Raw genomic sequence first — 16,124 nt, 5'->3', positions numbered from 1 at the left:
TACTTTCACTGAACAGTTCACATAGACGAGCACCTTTTCATTACTCTCTGCAGCTCAACATGGCAGTGCCAGCTCAATTATGTTACTAATGGAAAACTTGGGCTGCAAACAGCACAGGATGTATCAGTGTTGATAACTAACAGCAGCTTAGGTTTATTGGCGGATTTTCTTTCACAGTCAGTTTGAAAGCCATGCATGGAAGTTAATTTTCCTGGTAGACATTCTCCATTTCAAAGAAAAATTAAGTTAGGAAAGGTTGTATTTTAAGAGAGAAATAAGATGGTCACAGTGGCCTCTTAGATTTTTTTTTATTCTATACATATGTAAATCCTAAAAACGAGACAGAAACAAATAGATTCAAAGATGTTTTCTGTGATGAAAAGCATGTAAATATTTGAACCATTTTATCATAAAAGAATTACACAAAACCTCACAGATGTTGTGTACTTTAATAAAAGTCTCATTCCCTATGCAGAAATGCATGCCCAAAGCCTGTTTCATCACCAAGTTTATTATATTATGTATGTCATCACTTCTTGACTTGGAAAGTCCAACATGAATCAGCATACATCATGTTTTATTAAATGAAGTATTATACTTCCTTTTGTGTGTTCATATATAAAAAATGGCTCAATTAAGAAGAGCTGAGTGGGAAGAAACTTATGTTTTGCTCATCTACAAATGTGCTCTAAAACTGTAATCAAAACTAGGTGATCTGTAAGGTCTTGAAGCCTGTCTTATAAATCATGACTTGCCACTTTCTCTTTTTGGTGGGAAATTACTTTTTTTACTTCTGTAGCTAAATGACAGTAGTTACTCTCCTGAGTGGTTTTTATGGAGACACTCAGTTCAGTGTTCAAAAAATGTGTACTAAATCTTCATAGTTGGGACTAGTTGCAAAATACTATGTTTAACTTTCCATTCTGTCATAGAACCTGTGGAGACAGTGGTGTGCAGATGATCAGATCAGGGCAAGTAAGAGAAGGAAGCATGGGATCTTCTCTAATAGAGTGAACAAAGTGATACTGGATAGATTTTTTTCCAGCCTAAATGAATATTTTTTGTTCTTATGCAACAGCACAAATTCAGTAATGGACTACAATGTTTTAATTAGATTTCCAGGTAGAAACATTTGATAATGAAGTCCATTTTTAATTCACCTGTAGCATTTCATAGAAGCAATGCTCACTTGCTGAGCAAAGTTTTGCCTTCTTGATCTCTTGCATACAGTTAATAGTGTTTTTTTATAAGCACAGCTCTGCTTTCACATTCACCTGCTGCAGTCTCCCATTTACACATCCTGACCATGCCTTTGGGCCTTCAGCACCGTTATTTGCCACTCAAAGAAGTATTTGCTGGTTTAATTTTAGGTGAAATTTAAACTTATGCTAATTAAACTGCTGCAATGTATTTTTAATGCATTTTAAAAGTGGTTTTGATTCACCATAAACCTACTCCTAGAGGTACAAACAATCAGGAAACGCCACCCTGTATAAAAGTGTAACCAGCATTGAGGAGGACTGTAATAAACCAGTTATTATCAGTTTATTCTTTTGACTCAAGCACCTTGTACAACATAGGGCTGGAGCTGTGTGCACTCTGAGCCCTGCACTCATTCCCATCAGTGCATTGTGCAGTTAAGGTGGGTTATTCACTGATGCACTGCCCCACTTTCATGGAAAATCCTGAAAGATTGCAAGCTGAACAATGAGTTGCTGTTGCAGGCCATGGAGCAGCAGCTCAAGTACACATGGGTTTGCAGACACCCAAGCTATTGCGTGCCAGTGGAGACAGATAATGGAACCTAAGCTGCTTTATGCTGGTAGCCTCACAAATCCATGGTGGTTATCACTTGTATGCAAGAACAGATGCAGTAAACTGGGAAATGAGGTCTTACAAAGAAATTGCCCTGACATTAGTCACAAAAATGGTTTAGTGCTTAGCTAACAGAGCTGATGATCTTAAAGGTCTTTTCCGGCATAAAGATGCTATGATTTAGAACCACCAACTTAAGCCTTCAGTGGTATTTCTTTAGTGATGAGGCAAGCATTGCTGGGGAGAGGGCACACAAGGTGCCATGGCAAAAGTGCTAAAATACTCCAATTTTCCTGTTGACATGCCAAAGCATCTGCAATGATGGTGCCAAGAATGTTATTTCTGGTTTCTAAGCCTTCCATTTACAGTGTCCACGTTAGGAAGCCGTGTTGCTGCAATCATTCTTGTCTTGGTGAAGCAGGAACTTCGGCCAGAGTATGGAACTCTAGAGCAGACACAGCAGCGCAGACGTGAGCGCAGGTACTGTGCATGCATCGTGCAGTTCCACACAGCTTCAGCAGCACCCGAAGGTCCCTCCTTTGGCGGAGCTGCTGTGTTCACAGCCAAGGGCAGGAATGCTCTCAGCGCTCCCAAAGCCTGAAGAAATCTGCGCTGGCTGCCACTGTTCTCGCAGGGTACGAGGTGAAGGCAAAGAGCGCAATTACGGCAGCTCGCTACCAAAAGATAACGCGATCGCATAACATTTCAATTCCCTCTCAACCCTCTGTGCCAGAACCACAGGCCTCAAACCTGCCTGCCCTGAGTCCCAACAGATGATTACCGGCAGGCTCCTCCCCACTCCTGCATGCCTAGGGCGTCTGCTGGGACACTGTCACCCCCTGGCGCACCAAGTCGGGTGGGGCTACCTCCCACTCACCCGCGCTCCTGCCCTCGACCAGGACATTGCCGGCCGGTGCCCGGGAGCGCTGCGAAGCTGCTCGGCCCCTGGGGACGCGGCACAGAGCAGCCCCGGGCCCGCCAGCGGCGCGCTCTGCCCGGCCCCGCCCCGCCGCGCCGCGGGGGCGGAGCATGCGGCCCCTCCCAGCATGCCGTGCGCGGCAGGGGCGGCGCGCGTGCGCGGTGCGCGGCCGGCTCCCAGCTCAGCGCAAGATGGCGGCGGGCGCCTCGGACCCCCTGGAAGAGATGCTGCTCTTCTCCGAGGAGGTGGACGAGAAGGCGGTCAGCGACCTGGTGGGCTCGTTGGAATCGCAGCTGGCCGGCGGCCGGGGCTCTGCCGAGGCGCACCAGCCCAGGACCTCCGCTCCGTCCCAGCAGCAGCAGCCGCTGCAGCAGCAGCAGGAGGGGAGCCTAGCGGGGGGCAGCAGCCCCGTCCGGCAGCAGCAAGGGCATCCCGTGCCTCCTCACGCTGCCGGGGCAGAGGAGGCGGCGGGGTGCCCCGGAGCCGCGGAGAGCCGAGCCCCTGCCCAGGGGCCGCTCCCGTCCCCGTCCCCCCCGGCGGCGGCAGCGGCGGCGGCAGCAGCGGCGGCGGCAGGGAGGGGAGTGAGTGTAAACAGTAGTAGTGTGCAGCAATCACATGGAGCGGCTCTCCTCAGCAGCAGCGGCGGCAGCAGCAGCCCCGGCGCGCCCGCCGTCCCTGCCCCGCCGCAGTCCGCTGCCCCCCCGGCCTCCGGCGTCTCTGCCCACCTTGTCAACAACCATGTGGGTGCCGGCGCCGCTGCCCGGGACGCGGGAAGCCCCAGCCCCGGCGGCAGCCCGTCAGCTGCCGACAGCGGTTCCTCGCAACGCGGCGAGGCCGCGCCCGCCGCAGCGGGGAACGGGACCCCGGCGGGATGCAGCGGGCCGGCAGGAACGGCGGAGGGCACCGCCGCCACCGCGCCGCTCCCCGGCGAGGCGGCGCCCAACGGGGAGGGCGCGGGGGGCCGGCCGGCGGCAGTCCCACCAGTCAGCAGCCACGGCAGAGCCGACGCCGCCACCGCTCAGACCAAGCCCGCGCACGGCCCGCTCCCCGCAGTAAACGCACTCAGTAGCAGCCCCAGCCCAGCTGCCGGCGCGGCCGCCCCGGCGGGACAGGGCTCGGTCGTCAACTGTGCCCCGCCGGCCCCCGCTGCCCCCGGCGCTGCGCCCAAGCCGGCCACCAGCGCCTCGGGCGTCGCCAAGGCGGGCCCTACCCTGCCCGTCACCCCCGCGGCCCCCCAGGCCCTGTCGCCCAGGCCGGCGCTGGGCGGCGCTCCCAGGATCGTGGCCCCGCAGCTGATCGTGAGGCCGCCGCAGCAGACCACCATCCAGCTGCCCCCCGGCTTCACTATCCCGCCCGGTAAGTGAGACGCGGCGGTCGCGGGCTCTTTCTGACCCTTTTCTCTTAGCTGGGGTGGTTTTCTTCTGGAGTTCTCGCTTTCCCGCTGCTCGACGTGTTGGAAACAAAAGAGGAGCCACCTGTCTGAGGGCGACTGCTGACAAACAGGCAGCAGTTAATGAGGATGTAATTGGTACGGGCGCTAATGCAAAGTGATGATAATTGCTGGTTGATGAGTTACTTGTTTGGTCTTGGGGAGAGCGGCAGGCGCGGTAAGTTGTCCGGTAATGGTTATGTGGGAGATAAGAAGCAGAGCTTTTAGCTAAGAGTTGCTTTCTTTATCTTTTGGAGGACTCTTATCTTCTGCTCTGTTGCGATAGCATTGAAAAGTTTTCTTTCTTGCAGGAGTCTCCTCTGCCATGATTCAGGTGGCAAGAGGTAGCAGGCTGAACTGTGTAACTGAATCTAAAAGTTCTGGCTTCAGTGAGTGGGATGATGTGCTGTGTCTGGGCAGTCTGTCCTCTGGATTTTAAATCCCATTTATTCTCCTTCTTAACTTTTATTACTAAAGTTAAGCCAGGCTGAACTAACCCAAACAGCATTTCTTCACCTAGTGATTGTGTAGCGTTGCAGCTGAAATTCTGAAGGCTTCTGTGGCCCCTTACTTGAATGTTCGAGTTGCAGAAGGTTGGTAACTTTTTGCCTTCTTGATTCAGGGGATGATTTGCATTTGAGCTATTTTTGTTGTGTTTTGCTATTAGCATCAATGCTATGCTAGTACATGGAGCTGCTGATGCACTCAGAAATGACTGACTTCTGCCATCATGTTTCTTAAAGTACTTGATATTTATTAGTGAAATGGAGCAAAACCGGGATGGTGTAGAGGCTTGCTTCGACGTGAACTTTTAGTAGGTGCTTATTTGATGCAGATTCCGGTGCTTCAGACATACACAGTTAACTAACTTGGAACAGAGAGAAGCTTGCTGTTCAGGCTCTAGTAAATGCCTTCAGCCTTTGGGTCAGCCTTGGCTGAGTGTTTTCAGGTGCTGCTTATCTGTTTGACAATTACTGTGCAGATCTGATAATGTGCAGCATAACTTTGCTGAAGTTTCTTGTGTCAACAATTTGTTCTGCTACTTAGTTTTCAAACAGTAGTGGGGAAACAGAGCCCTTTAGAGGAATCTGGTCCAAGGGATGCAAGGAATAACAAAGGGCTTCTGCAGGTACATCTTCTGGCAAGGAAAGATTAAACAAAATGGGTTCCCTCTGAGGAGTGACAAATGGTGCCCCCCCAGGGTCTGTACTGGGACAAGTGCTGTTTAACATAGAATGGTTTAGGTTGGAAGGGACCTCAAGCCTCATCCAGTCCCAACCCCCTGCTATAGGCAAGGACACTTCCCACTAGAACAGGTTGCTCAAGGTCTCGTCCAACCTGGCCTTGAAGACGTCCAGAGAGGGAGCAGCCACAACCTCCCTGGGCAATCTGTGCCAGTGTCTCTCCACCCTCAGTGGAAGGAACTTCCTAACATCCAGTTTCAATCTCCCCATGGCCATTTAAAACCCATTACCTCTCGTCCTCTCATTACAAGACCTTGTAAATAGTCCCTCAGCTTTCCTGTGGGCCCCCTTCAGATACTGGAAGGCTACTATAAGGTCTCCTTGAAGCCTTCTCTTCTCATATATCTTCATCAATTCTATAGACAGTGAGATTGAGGCACCCTCAGCAAGTTTGCAGTTGACCCCAAGATGGGTGGTGCTTTTCATGTGCTAGAGGGACAGTATATGATCCAGAAGGACCTGGACAAGCTGCAGAAGTGGGCCCAGGTGAACCTTGTGAGGTCCTGCACCTGGGTCAGAACAATCCTCATTATCAGTCTGGGCTGGGAGATGATGAGATTGAGAGCAGCCCTGTCGAAAAGGACTTGGGGAGTTCTGGTAGTTGAGAAGCTGGACAGGAGCCAGCAATGGGCACTAACAGCCTGGAAGGCCAAGGGCAGCCTGGGCTGCACCAAAAGCAGCATGGCCAGCAGATGAGAGAGGGAATTCTGCCCCTCTGCTCTGGGGAGACCTCACCTGCAGTGCTGTGTGTTGTCATGGGACCCTCAACACAGGAAGGACATGGACCTGGTGGAGCAGGTCCAGAGGAGAGCAATGAAGACTATCAGGGATCTGGAGCACCTCTGCTGTGGGGCAGGCTGAGGGGGCTGGGGTTGTTCATCTTGCAAAAAGAAGGCTCCAAGCAGACCTAAGAGCAACCTGCCAGTACCTGAAGAGGCTACAAGAAGGCTGCAGAGGGTCTTGTTTGCAAAGGACAGGATGAAGAGCAATGGTTTGAAGTTGGAGGAGGTTCAGACTGGGTGTTAGGAACAAGTTCTGCACCATGAGGCTGCTGGAACACTGGGACAGGTTGCCCAGGGAGGTGGTTGACACCCCATCCCTGGAGATATTCAAGGTGAGGTTCCATAAGGCTCTGAGCAACCTACTCTAGTGGAGGATGTCCCTGCTGACTGCAGGGGGGCTGGACTGGATGACCAACCCAAACCATTCTATGATAGGATTTAGACAATGTTATGGAACCAGTACTGTTGGGGGTTACAATCTGAATATGGTTTTACCACCAACGAGTTTGGAATACATGAACTTTGCATAAACCCGAAGGGGGAGTGTTCTGAAAAGCAGGTACCCAGAAAGTACACTTTGGAGTTTCTACTCTTTAAATTGGTTGCCTGTTACAGTTAACTTTCACAGACCCCTCTTGGCAGCTCCCTGAAGCAGAAACAGAAGTGCTTTTTTTAAGAGGCTGTTTCAGCAGATAATACTCAAAACCAGAGTATTGCCTCTATGTGGCTAGCACTAGGGACAAATTAACCTCACCATTTCATCAGATTGTAATTTGTACATATTGCTGAGTAATGTGCAGCCCTCCAAACTGAATTAGAACATAATTAATGCACGTCTGCATCAGTATGCACCTACAGGAGCAGTAATTTCTGCAACCTGCACTCACACTGTGGCATGTGTTGCAATTAATTTGTCTTTGCCACTACTATTTTTTTAATTAATAATAATAAATTAGCAACACATCTGTGAACCTGTTCAGTGCAAACAGAAATTGTGGTATTTTTGATGCATGGTGGTCATTATCCTGTGAGGATTTTTAGATAAGGTTCACAGCATCATGGGAGGAATAGTAGCTGCTTGAGCAGTTTGCAGTGTGCTGCTGTTGGTGTGTCCAGGTGGTCTGGGAATGGCATAGACCAAATACGTCATCTACTCAAAAGAGATTTCTGCAGGTACAAACCATGAGGTTTGGTGCTTGCCTGGCGAATGGATCTTAAATCTTCACTTTTAAAAGCATTTTTAGGCCACACCTTGAGGGCTGTGTCCAGTTCTGGGCTCCTCAGTTCAAGAGAGATGTTGAGATACTGGAATGTGTCCAGAGAAGGGCAACAAAGCTGGGGAGGGGCCTGGAGCACAGCCCTGTGAGGAGAGGCTGAGGGAGCTGGGGGTGTGCAGCCTGCAGCAGAGGAGGCTCAGGGCAGAGCTCATTGCTGTCTGCAGCTCCCTGAAGGGAGGCTGTAGCCAGGTGGGGTTGGGCTCTGCTGCCAGGCACCCAGCAACAGAAGAAGGGGACACAGCCTCAAGTTGTGCTGGGGGAGGTCTAGACTGGCTATTAGGAAGGAGTTCTTCACGGGAGTGATTGGCATTGGAATGGGCTGCCCAGGGAGGTGGTGGAGTCACCATCCCTGGAGATGTTCAAGCACAGCCTGGCTGAGGCACTTAGTGCTATGATGTAGTTGATTGGACAGGGCTGAGTGATAGGTTGGACTGGATGAGCTTGGAAGGCTCTTCCAACCTGGTTGATTCTATGATTCTTTTGTTTCAAAACCTGCTCCCTAGGCTTTGAAGGAGAGTTATGGGCATAGCTTTGGGAGCTCCTTGCAGCAGCTCTCTATGCCTTTGTGGTGCTTTGCCCCTGCCTGGGGGCCAGCTTCCCACCAAAGCTACTCTGTCACTCTCCCCTTCTTAGAGGAGAGGGGAAAATACAACCAGAGGCCTGTGAGTCACGACAGAAGCAGTTCAATAGGATGAAAAGCCAAGTCAAGGCTGCCTGTGGAAGCAGAGCAAAAGTCCCTCTCTCTGCTCCACCTCAGCAGATGGTGGTGTGTCCCTCCCAGGCAGCAGGGCTTCAGCATGCATAGCTGCTGCTCCGGAGGACAGGCACCATCAACCAGGGGTGCCCTCTGGCACTTAGCTTTTATATCTCAGCTTATGTCATGTGGCATGGAGGACACCTTTGGTCAATCTGGGCCAGCTGGCCTCTGCCAAGATCTTGCCTATTCCTCAGCCTACTGTTGGAGGGGAGGATGTTGGAAAAGCAGAGCCTTGGTGCTTGGTGCTGCAGTGGCCAAAACCCTGGTGTGTTACCAATGCCCATCTGCAGCCCTGCAAAAACAGCACCAGAAAAATGCGCTGGGGAGAGCTAACTCCAGCTCAGCCAAGCCCAGTGTACAGCCTTTTAACTTCAAAACTTGATTGCCACCAGTCCTTGCTTTGTGCTGGCAGAAATGTACCTCGTTTGTGCTTTAGGCAGTGAAAGTTGGCTGGGAGCACCTATGACAACCCGAGCGAGGGCTTCTGTTTGTGCTTCAGGTCACTCGTGGGGTCTTCCCAGGACTGAGTTGTGTATTTCTATGTCAGCAATTGAAAGACAGACTTTCTGAGTGTAGATTACTTCTGAAATGTACTACCACCTTGCTTTAATAGCATTGGGATTTCTTTCTCCTCAAGTTCTGTTGCAAGCAGCATCCCTGAGGTGCTGTTTCCCTGGGGAGGTGGCCATTGGCAGTGGCCATATGCTCTCGCCTTCATTTTCGCTTGGGAAGTTAAGAAGTCTACAGAAAGCAGTTTGCACTCAGATAAGTTCTCTGTTACCAGCAGAACAGAAGTGACTTTCTAGATGCTTATTGTCCTGTTTGCCAGTAGTGGCACCCAGGAAGTTTTTCTAGACTCATCTATCCTGCCTATGGTAAACAGTTCAGATCTATTCTGGAACTGATTTGGAAGTTCTTTGGAAGTAATCTGGCAGGGGAGCTGCTGCTTAGTGCTGAGTGAAGCAGAGGAAGCACATTACACACATGGCAGTCATCTTCAATAACTGGCAAGCTCCCAGTGATCCAGGGACCAACTTAGTCACTGCCATCCCTTTTCTGACCTGCTGCTGGTGGAAAACTTAGGGCAAAACTCGATGGCACTGTTGTAGAAAGTCACCATTTGTGAAATGTGTTGCTGGAAAATAATCTGACAACTGCTCTCATTTACTTGCAGAAGGTGCTAGAAAACACTTGCCAATTACTCTGTTAGTTTAAAACCAGTTCCTATAGCATGTTCCTAAAATAGCTGCTCTTGCATCGTTCCTTGCTGAGCAGTGGTTGGGTTGGCTGTCTGGGTGGACAGTATTTCCTGCTTGATGTCTAAGCCACAGGTAGTGCCTCCCAACTCAGAAATGTGTCTGGCCTGATGTCTGCCTGTTCACATCCCCCCAGACTGTTGTTTCAGTAAAGCTCTCACGTTGCTGACCCTGCTGTGTTCATACTGCATTCTGTCCTCAGCTACTGGACTGCCATCACAGTTTCCTTTTAATGTGTCCTTTGAATAAATCTTTCCAGCTTTAGTCTGCTGACCTTGGCAAGACTGCCGAAAGCCTCTCTGCTCACACACCAGTCGCTGCTGCATTCGTCACTGTTACCCCAAGACTGCAGTTGTTTGATTTGGGTGTTGCCATTTGTCTCCTTTTCTTCTTGGCACTTGACTCTCACATTATGCAAAGCATACTAAAGGGAGCAGTGCTGTACGCTCCTTTTAGTCTGTATTCCATAGTTAGTTCTTTATACGTCCTTCATGTTTTTCTTCATAGTTACTGGTGCTCTCTTCTCCTTAGGTATGGTCTTGGTGCGCACGGATGCTGGCCAGCTGGTCATGGTGCCTCAGCAGGCTCTAGCCCAGGCTCAAATGCAGGCTCAGGTGCAAACCCAGGGACAGGGTCCTGCCAGCATTTCACCCAGGCTTTCGGTGCCCACCACAGGCCCTGTCTTTCGCCTCTCAACAGCTCAGGTACGTCTGCCTTGATTTCACCTGGCTTTTGTGTCTACCGCACGTTGCTAGGTCATATGGTTTTGCAGGTGTTTTCCTCTCCTTTTGTTTTTCTGGCTGTGAAAACAGGAAATTCTTACTGAAATCTGGAGTCCCCGTCCCTGGAGGTGTCTAAGAGCAGGCTGGATGAGGCACTTAGTACCATGGGTTAGTTAATTAGGAGGGTTAGAAGATAGGTTGGACTCGATGACCTCAGAGGTCTTTTCCAACCTGCTTGATTGTGTGATTCTGTGAAATGCGTTTTATCCTCTGAGGCCTAGGAATTTTCTCTGGAGTCTCTCAAGGTTTAGTTCAGTCTGTGTGATCAGAGGCTACAAGGCTCAGTGTCAGCCAGAGCTTGGTTTGTGCTGCATCCACTGGGTAAATTTTGAGAATGTTTGGTTTTGGTTATTGTTACAAGTTTGACAACAACAAAAATTCAGAGAAGCTTAGGGTAATGCTTCCCTTAAAGGCAGTGGTTTAGCCTGGCACACTTCACTGTTGAGGTTTAGAAGTTACAGAATGCTGGAAGGGACCTCCAGAGGTCATCCAGTCCAACCCCCATGCCCAAGCAGGGTCACCCAGGGCAGGTCACACAGGAACATGTCCAGGTTGGCTTTGGAAGTCTCCAGAGAGGGAGACTCCAAACCTCTCTGGGCAGCCTGCTCCAGGGCTCCAGCACCCTCACACTAAAACAATTTCTCGTTGTGTTGAGGTGGAACCTCCTGGGTTCTAGCTTATAGCCATTGTTCCTTCTCCTGTTATTGGGTGCCACTGAGAAGAGCCTGGCTCCTTCCTCTTGATAGCCACCCCTCAGATATTTATAGACATTAATATGATTCCCTCTCAGCCTTCTCTTCTCCATCAGGTGTCTGTCTACAGTAGTTCTTGATTCTTGAATGAGAAACAGGTCAGATAGATGTGGATTTGCTTGCATTACTGTATTCTTCAGAGGTAATTAGTGAGTTCAGAAGGCTTCTAAACCCCATCATTTAGCTTTTTGCCTGCGTATCTCCTTTTGAGGCTTACTCTTGTGACCGAAGAAAAGTAGGTAGGTGCTGCCATCTAGTTCTTCCTTGCTGCACTTGCTTTGTGTGTCTGCCTTTTTCACTGGCACCCTTGCTGGCTTTTCATGCCCTTGCAAATTCTGCTTGCTCCTTTTTCACCATCTCAGTTTCCAGTTGGGTTTACATTCGTAACTGTAAAGTGGAAAAGAAGTTACTTCTTAAAAATTGCGTTTAATTAACATTATGTTAGTTACAAAATTCAAGTGCTGCTGTACAGCAAGAACATAATGAGTGACATACAGGTAAGGCTGATGTTAGCCTGGCCCATAGGACTTTCTTGTGCAGTGGCTGTTATCAAAACTTACACACCAGGTCAAGTTCAGTACATTGGCATCCACGTGAGGCTGCTGCTGAAAATGGACTTTACTCATCTTTTTGATTCAAGAGTGAGTCAAAATGTGTCTTCCAGTGTTGAATTGCTCTGTGTATTTTTACTGATTAGATAAAAAGAAGTATAAAGTTATGTGTCAAGTTCAGTTTAATCTGAATATTAATCATAGGTTCGTAGTCATAGAATGGTTTGGGTTGGAAGGGACCTTAAAGATCATCCAGTTCCAACCCCCTCATGGGCAGGGACACTTCCCACCAACCCAGGTTGCTCAAGGCCTCATTCAGCCTGGCCTCGAAAACCTCCAGCGAGGGAGCATCCCCACCCTCCCTGGGCAGCCTGTGCTACTGTCTGCCCACCCTCTTTGGAAAGAATTTCTTCCTGATCTCCAGTCTAAATCTGCCCACTTAAAGCCATTAGTCATGTAAATGAGCTTCTTAACTATTCTTCTGCTCTAGATTGGATTCCCAGTCCCTTGGGGTTTGTTGTCATTGCACTAGTTCAGTCAGTATATGCATAGGTATTTTGAAGAAAGTGAGAATTCTTTCCCAGATTTATTTTTTCTTGCTTTTCAGAATTCCAGATTCATGATAGAAACTTAACTGATTTGTGTTCTGTTTTGATACTCCCTTTGGAGTCAGTCTGCAGGGGTCAGTTCCAGCCCTTAACATTCTGTGATGCTACAATTCTCTTAGGCTTCACTTCAGCATATTTTTTGAAATGGAAATAGCCCAACAACTGTCATCTGAACTTGTGCAAAATGCTGAGTCCTCTACTCTGGAAATGCCTCCTATGAAATATGTTTGATGCAGGCAATAACAGTTTAGTCTTTGCCACCTCACGTGATGTGGAGAGCAGCTCTAAACTTGGCTGCTGTCCTTGCTGAAGCAGAGCCTTTCAAATCTGAGATAGTTCTGGTACTATGCTGTGCTTGTGGGTGGCTTGTGTTGCCTTTTATTTTTGGTAACTTTTTTCTCTTTGTGTTTTTTTTCTCTTTCCTGTTTTTCAGACCCTTTCTGCTTTTCTGAAACATGTTTGGTTTACTTTTTGCAGAAATTTTAAGCAGATGGATAGAACTTTGTTGTTGTCTGAGGCACATCACCATTACTGTCAATGGAGCTGGTCTCTGCTAGGCTGAGGGAGCTGGGGGTGTTCAGCACAGGGAAGAGAAGACTCCAGGGGCACCTTATAGCTGCCTGCCAGTACCTGAAGGGACCCTGCAGGAAGGCTGCAGAGGGACTGTTCATGAGCATGTCTAGAGACAGGGCAAGGGGGAATGGTTTGAAGCTGAGAGGGAGCAGGGTTAGACTGGAGCTGAAGAAGAAGTTCTTCAGTGTGAGGGTGGTGAGACTCTGGGACGTGCTGCCCAGGGATGCTGTGGCTACATCCTTCCTGGAGGTGTTCAAGGCCAGGCTGGATGAGGCCTTGAGCAGCTGAGTCTAGTTGAGAGGTGTCCCTGGCTGTGGTGGAGCGGTTGGAGCAGATGAGCTCTGAGGTCCCTTCCAAAGTCAAGCATTATAGGGTTCTGTGATCTCTTTTGGTCTCATTGTGCAGTAAGGTGGAGAAGACATCTGTGTTGGCTTAGCAGATAGCTTAGGAGGTCAGAGAAAGTAAAAAATAGGCGTTCTGAAGTCTGTTTTAACCACAAAACCATTTTGCTTCCTTTCTTTGAGGGTGAGTGACTCTTCTCTGAATGAGCAGATAATGAGTTCTCACTCCTTCCACATTCCAGTTTCATGACCTTAACATCTCTTTTGAAATGTCTTAGGAAATACTCTAGCATTGGTCAGACTCTGAAGTGAAGCATGCAAAGATCGGGAATGCTGTAAAGAAGCTTCCTGTCCAATCAAATAGTGGCTCCCATACACGTTGTGCTGCATACCCACATACTACTACTCTTACTGTTAATTTCTACAGTGTCTAGGCTGGACAGCCTTAATTAATGAAGAGTTAGGGAATATTTGTCTCCACCACTCAGCGACTTGCTTCAGGCTTATTCACTGCACACTCTCTGTAAGCCCCCTTTCTGAAGTGGGAATTAATAACCAGACAGCTGTTTTGTGAAGCTTCTCCCTACACCAGCTTCTTCAGCCGTGCAGTCAAGGGCATTAGTAGTCCCCTTTTAGACCTAGAGGACAGAGCCTCCTTGTCTCTGCTTTACATGTGAAATTAAAAATACTGCTTATTTTTATTGTGGTCAGTCTGACTTCATTGTCTGCAGTTGCAGCTGTGACCACTGCTGGTCACAGGCCACATCTCCTCCTGGGCAGGCACATGGTGTAAGAGCATTGGTTACGATAGATCATCTGTATTAGCATGCAGCACAAGCACTGAGCAGTTGAGGCAGGAGCAGAATCTCATTGTAGCACCAACATTCAGCTTCTTTTATCCACCAGATTCTTTGGGTGAATCCTAGTGATTATAGATGGAGCAGCCACTTCACCAGGGAGTGAGAAGGTGCTTTGATAATGGATTTGGTAGGTATTGGCTTACACCAACAGGATGCTGAGACCTCAGAGGTAGAGCTTTTGGACTTGGAGCCTCTGCTTTATGAAGATTTTCTTTGGTGGCCCTGAGCTTTTCTGCCTGTCTTGTCTAATTGCTCCCAGTCCTGTGCCTTCCTCTCCTGTTGTTCTTCTAGTTTGTAAATCCCATCACAAATATGAGGGACACAGCAGTGTCTCCCTGCTTTGAGCTCTGATACTTGGCTCCAGTGATTCTGTGGTGACAGTGAAGGTTCTGCCCCTGTTGGTTGAGTTCTTGGAGATTCTGCTTGTGGTCATTTTCTGTAGTTGTGTGCAGATGTCAGGACTGCACAGGACTGGTACCTCTGCCCAGCTGGGCTGTATTTTTACCAGAGAGAAAAACATCACATCCTTGAGGTACAAATTGCTCTGCATCTGGTGCTGAAGTGCATGTTCCAGATGAACCATAGCCAAGAGAACTGAGAGGCAGGCAGGAGGCAGATAAGTTTTTCCATGAACTCTTCTGAATTTTGGCAGTACTTGAAGAGGCAGAGTTTGGTAGTGGAGAGTGTTGTAACCTAACAGGAGGTGGCTGGTACCTGAGTGTCCATCAGGAGGTGATGCTGCTGGTATCTAAGTCTCCATCAGTGCTACAATAGTGCAAAAGACAAGTAAAGCACAAAGCTGCTGCCCAGGACTTACATCAGTGTGCTGCCCTCTGGCTTGATTTCATACAGCTGTGAATGCTCAGTGCAGTCCCTGAAAGTGGTGTGGTCACCTTGGCAGTCACAAATTGTCCCTGGTTCCTTTGGCCTGTTCTCCCCACTTTCAGCTGGCTGCTTTTCCTTCCAGGGCAGAGGCAGCCTCTTTGCACACAGCAGGTGTCAATGCAGTGACTTCTGTCCATGCCTCAAGCTTTGCCTCGTGTGTCCAGAGCTGTGGGGAGAAGGTCTGCGTGAGGAAGTTGCTCAGGGAGTGGCTTTGCAGCATCATTGCACACTGACTTCTTCCCTGAACAACTGTCAAATGCCCTGACTGGATGGCAGTGACTTGTTGCACCCTGGAACTGGAGTCACCATGAAGTTATCTGCATGACTTGTGCAGGCAGGATAAACCCTGGGACATTCACCCTTCATGCTGGCCAGATGTGAGTCAGATCCAGTCTGAAGTCCTTATTTCCACTGCAGCACTGTGCCACACTCCACTCCCAACTCCTGATCTCTTGGTGTGGACAGAGGCAGCTCCAGCCTGGGTACAAAAGGTCATCTGAAGCCTTCTCAAGTGTCCCTAGATTACATCCCAGGTCATTCCTGTGGTAGTTCCTTCCCTGTTAACGCCTGAGTGCAGGACAAAAGCCCCTTCCAGGTTGCTTTCATGTATTTAGGAAATGTAAAAATGTGTCTGATTATAAACAGTATGTTTGAAAATATGTTTCCTGCTGAGCCTCCCTTGGTGGTTTTGGGCTTTGATAGCATCATACCAAACCTTAGCAGTTTGCCTTTAAAGAGCATTGTAAATTCCTTTTGTTAGTTCTAGCAGGAGCTTGGCCCGTGGGGGTCATGATTTCTTACATAATGTTGATGACTTTTGTTGTCTTTTTGATAGGTTTCCTCGTGAGATCTGCTCCCAGCTTTCCTTGCCTAGAAATCTCAGACATTTAATTCTGAATAGCTTTTAACAGTTCTCCTTCAGGTGTTTGCACTGGCAGCCCTTGCAGTGTCTTTTGGAAACTTGGAGCTCTCATTCAAAGATCTTTTCCACGACACTTAAGAATTTCTCTAGGCCAGTTCCTTGTTATGTTTCCCATCCACTCACTTGATTTCTGCCCTTTTAATGTCTATGAGTTTAGGAGCCAGGTTGATAATCTCTTGCTGTTCTCTTTGCAGTTGTTTGGTGGTCAGGCTTTGCCTCCGTTCCTAACACACCAACAGCTTTCACTGCCATTTAGTGTTAAAGACTCTTTTGTCACTATTGAATTTTAAACCCCTGGGTGAATTTAGCCTTCAGATCACACAGCTTGCTCCTGTGGCCTGGCACAGTGCATTACACACTTAGTTGGAGAA

At 48.8% G+C, this 16,124-nt stretch overlaps 1 protein-coding gene across 7 annotated transcripts in view; it reads left to right on the top strand.

Moving 5' to 3' along the window:
* Nucleotides 1-2,841: 2,841 nt before the first annotated feature.
* The window catches only part of LOC135184285 (transcription initiation factor TFIID subunit 4-like), a 131,118-nt gene continuing 117,835 nt past the window's right edge, over nucleotides 2,842-16,124 (top strand). For all 7 annotated transcript variants that reach the window (XR_010305952.1, XM_064159880.1, XM_064159882.1 and 4 more), the window contains exons 1-2: nucleotides 2,842-4,090; nucleotides 10,011-10,183. Coding sequence is in view for 6 of the 7 variants with exons in the window: in XM_064159880.1 (XP_064015950.1) it covers nucleotides 2,845-4,090; nucleotides 10,011-10,183 (1,419 nt within the window). In the remaining variant the exon portion in view is untranslated. The remainder of the gene's footprint in view (nucleotides 4,091-10,010; nucleotides 10,184-16,124) is intronic.

The sequence above is a fragment of the Pogoniulus pusillus genome, chromosome 20, assembly GCF_015220805.1.
Source record: "Pogoniulus pusillus isolate bPogPus1 chromosome 20, bPogPus1.pri, whole genome shotgun sequence".
Lineage (NCBI taxonomy): Eukaryota > Metazoa > Chordata > Aves > Piciformes > Lybiidae > Pogoniulus > Pogoniulus pusillus.
This window is presented reverse-complemented; position numbering and strand designations above follow the sequence as displayed.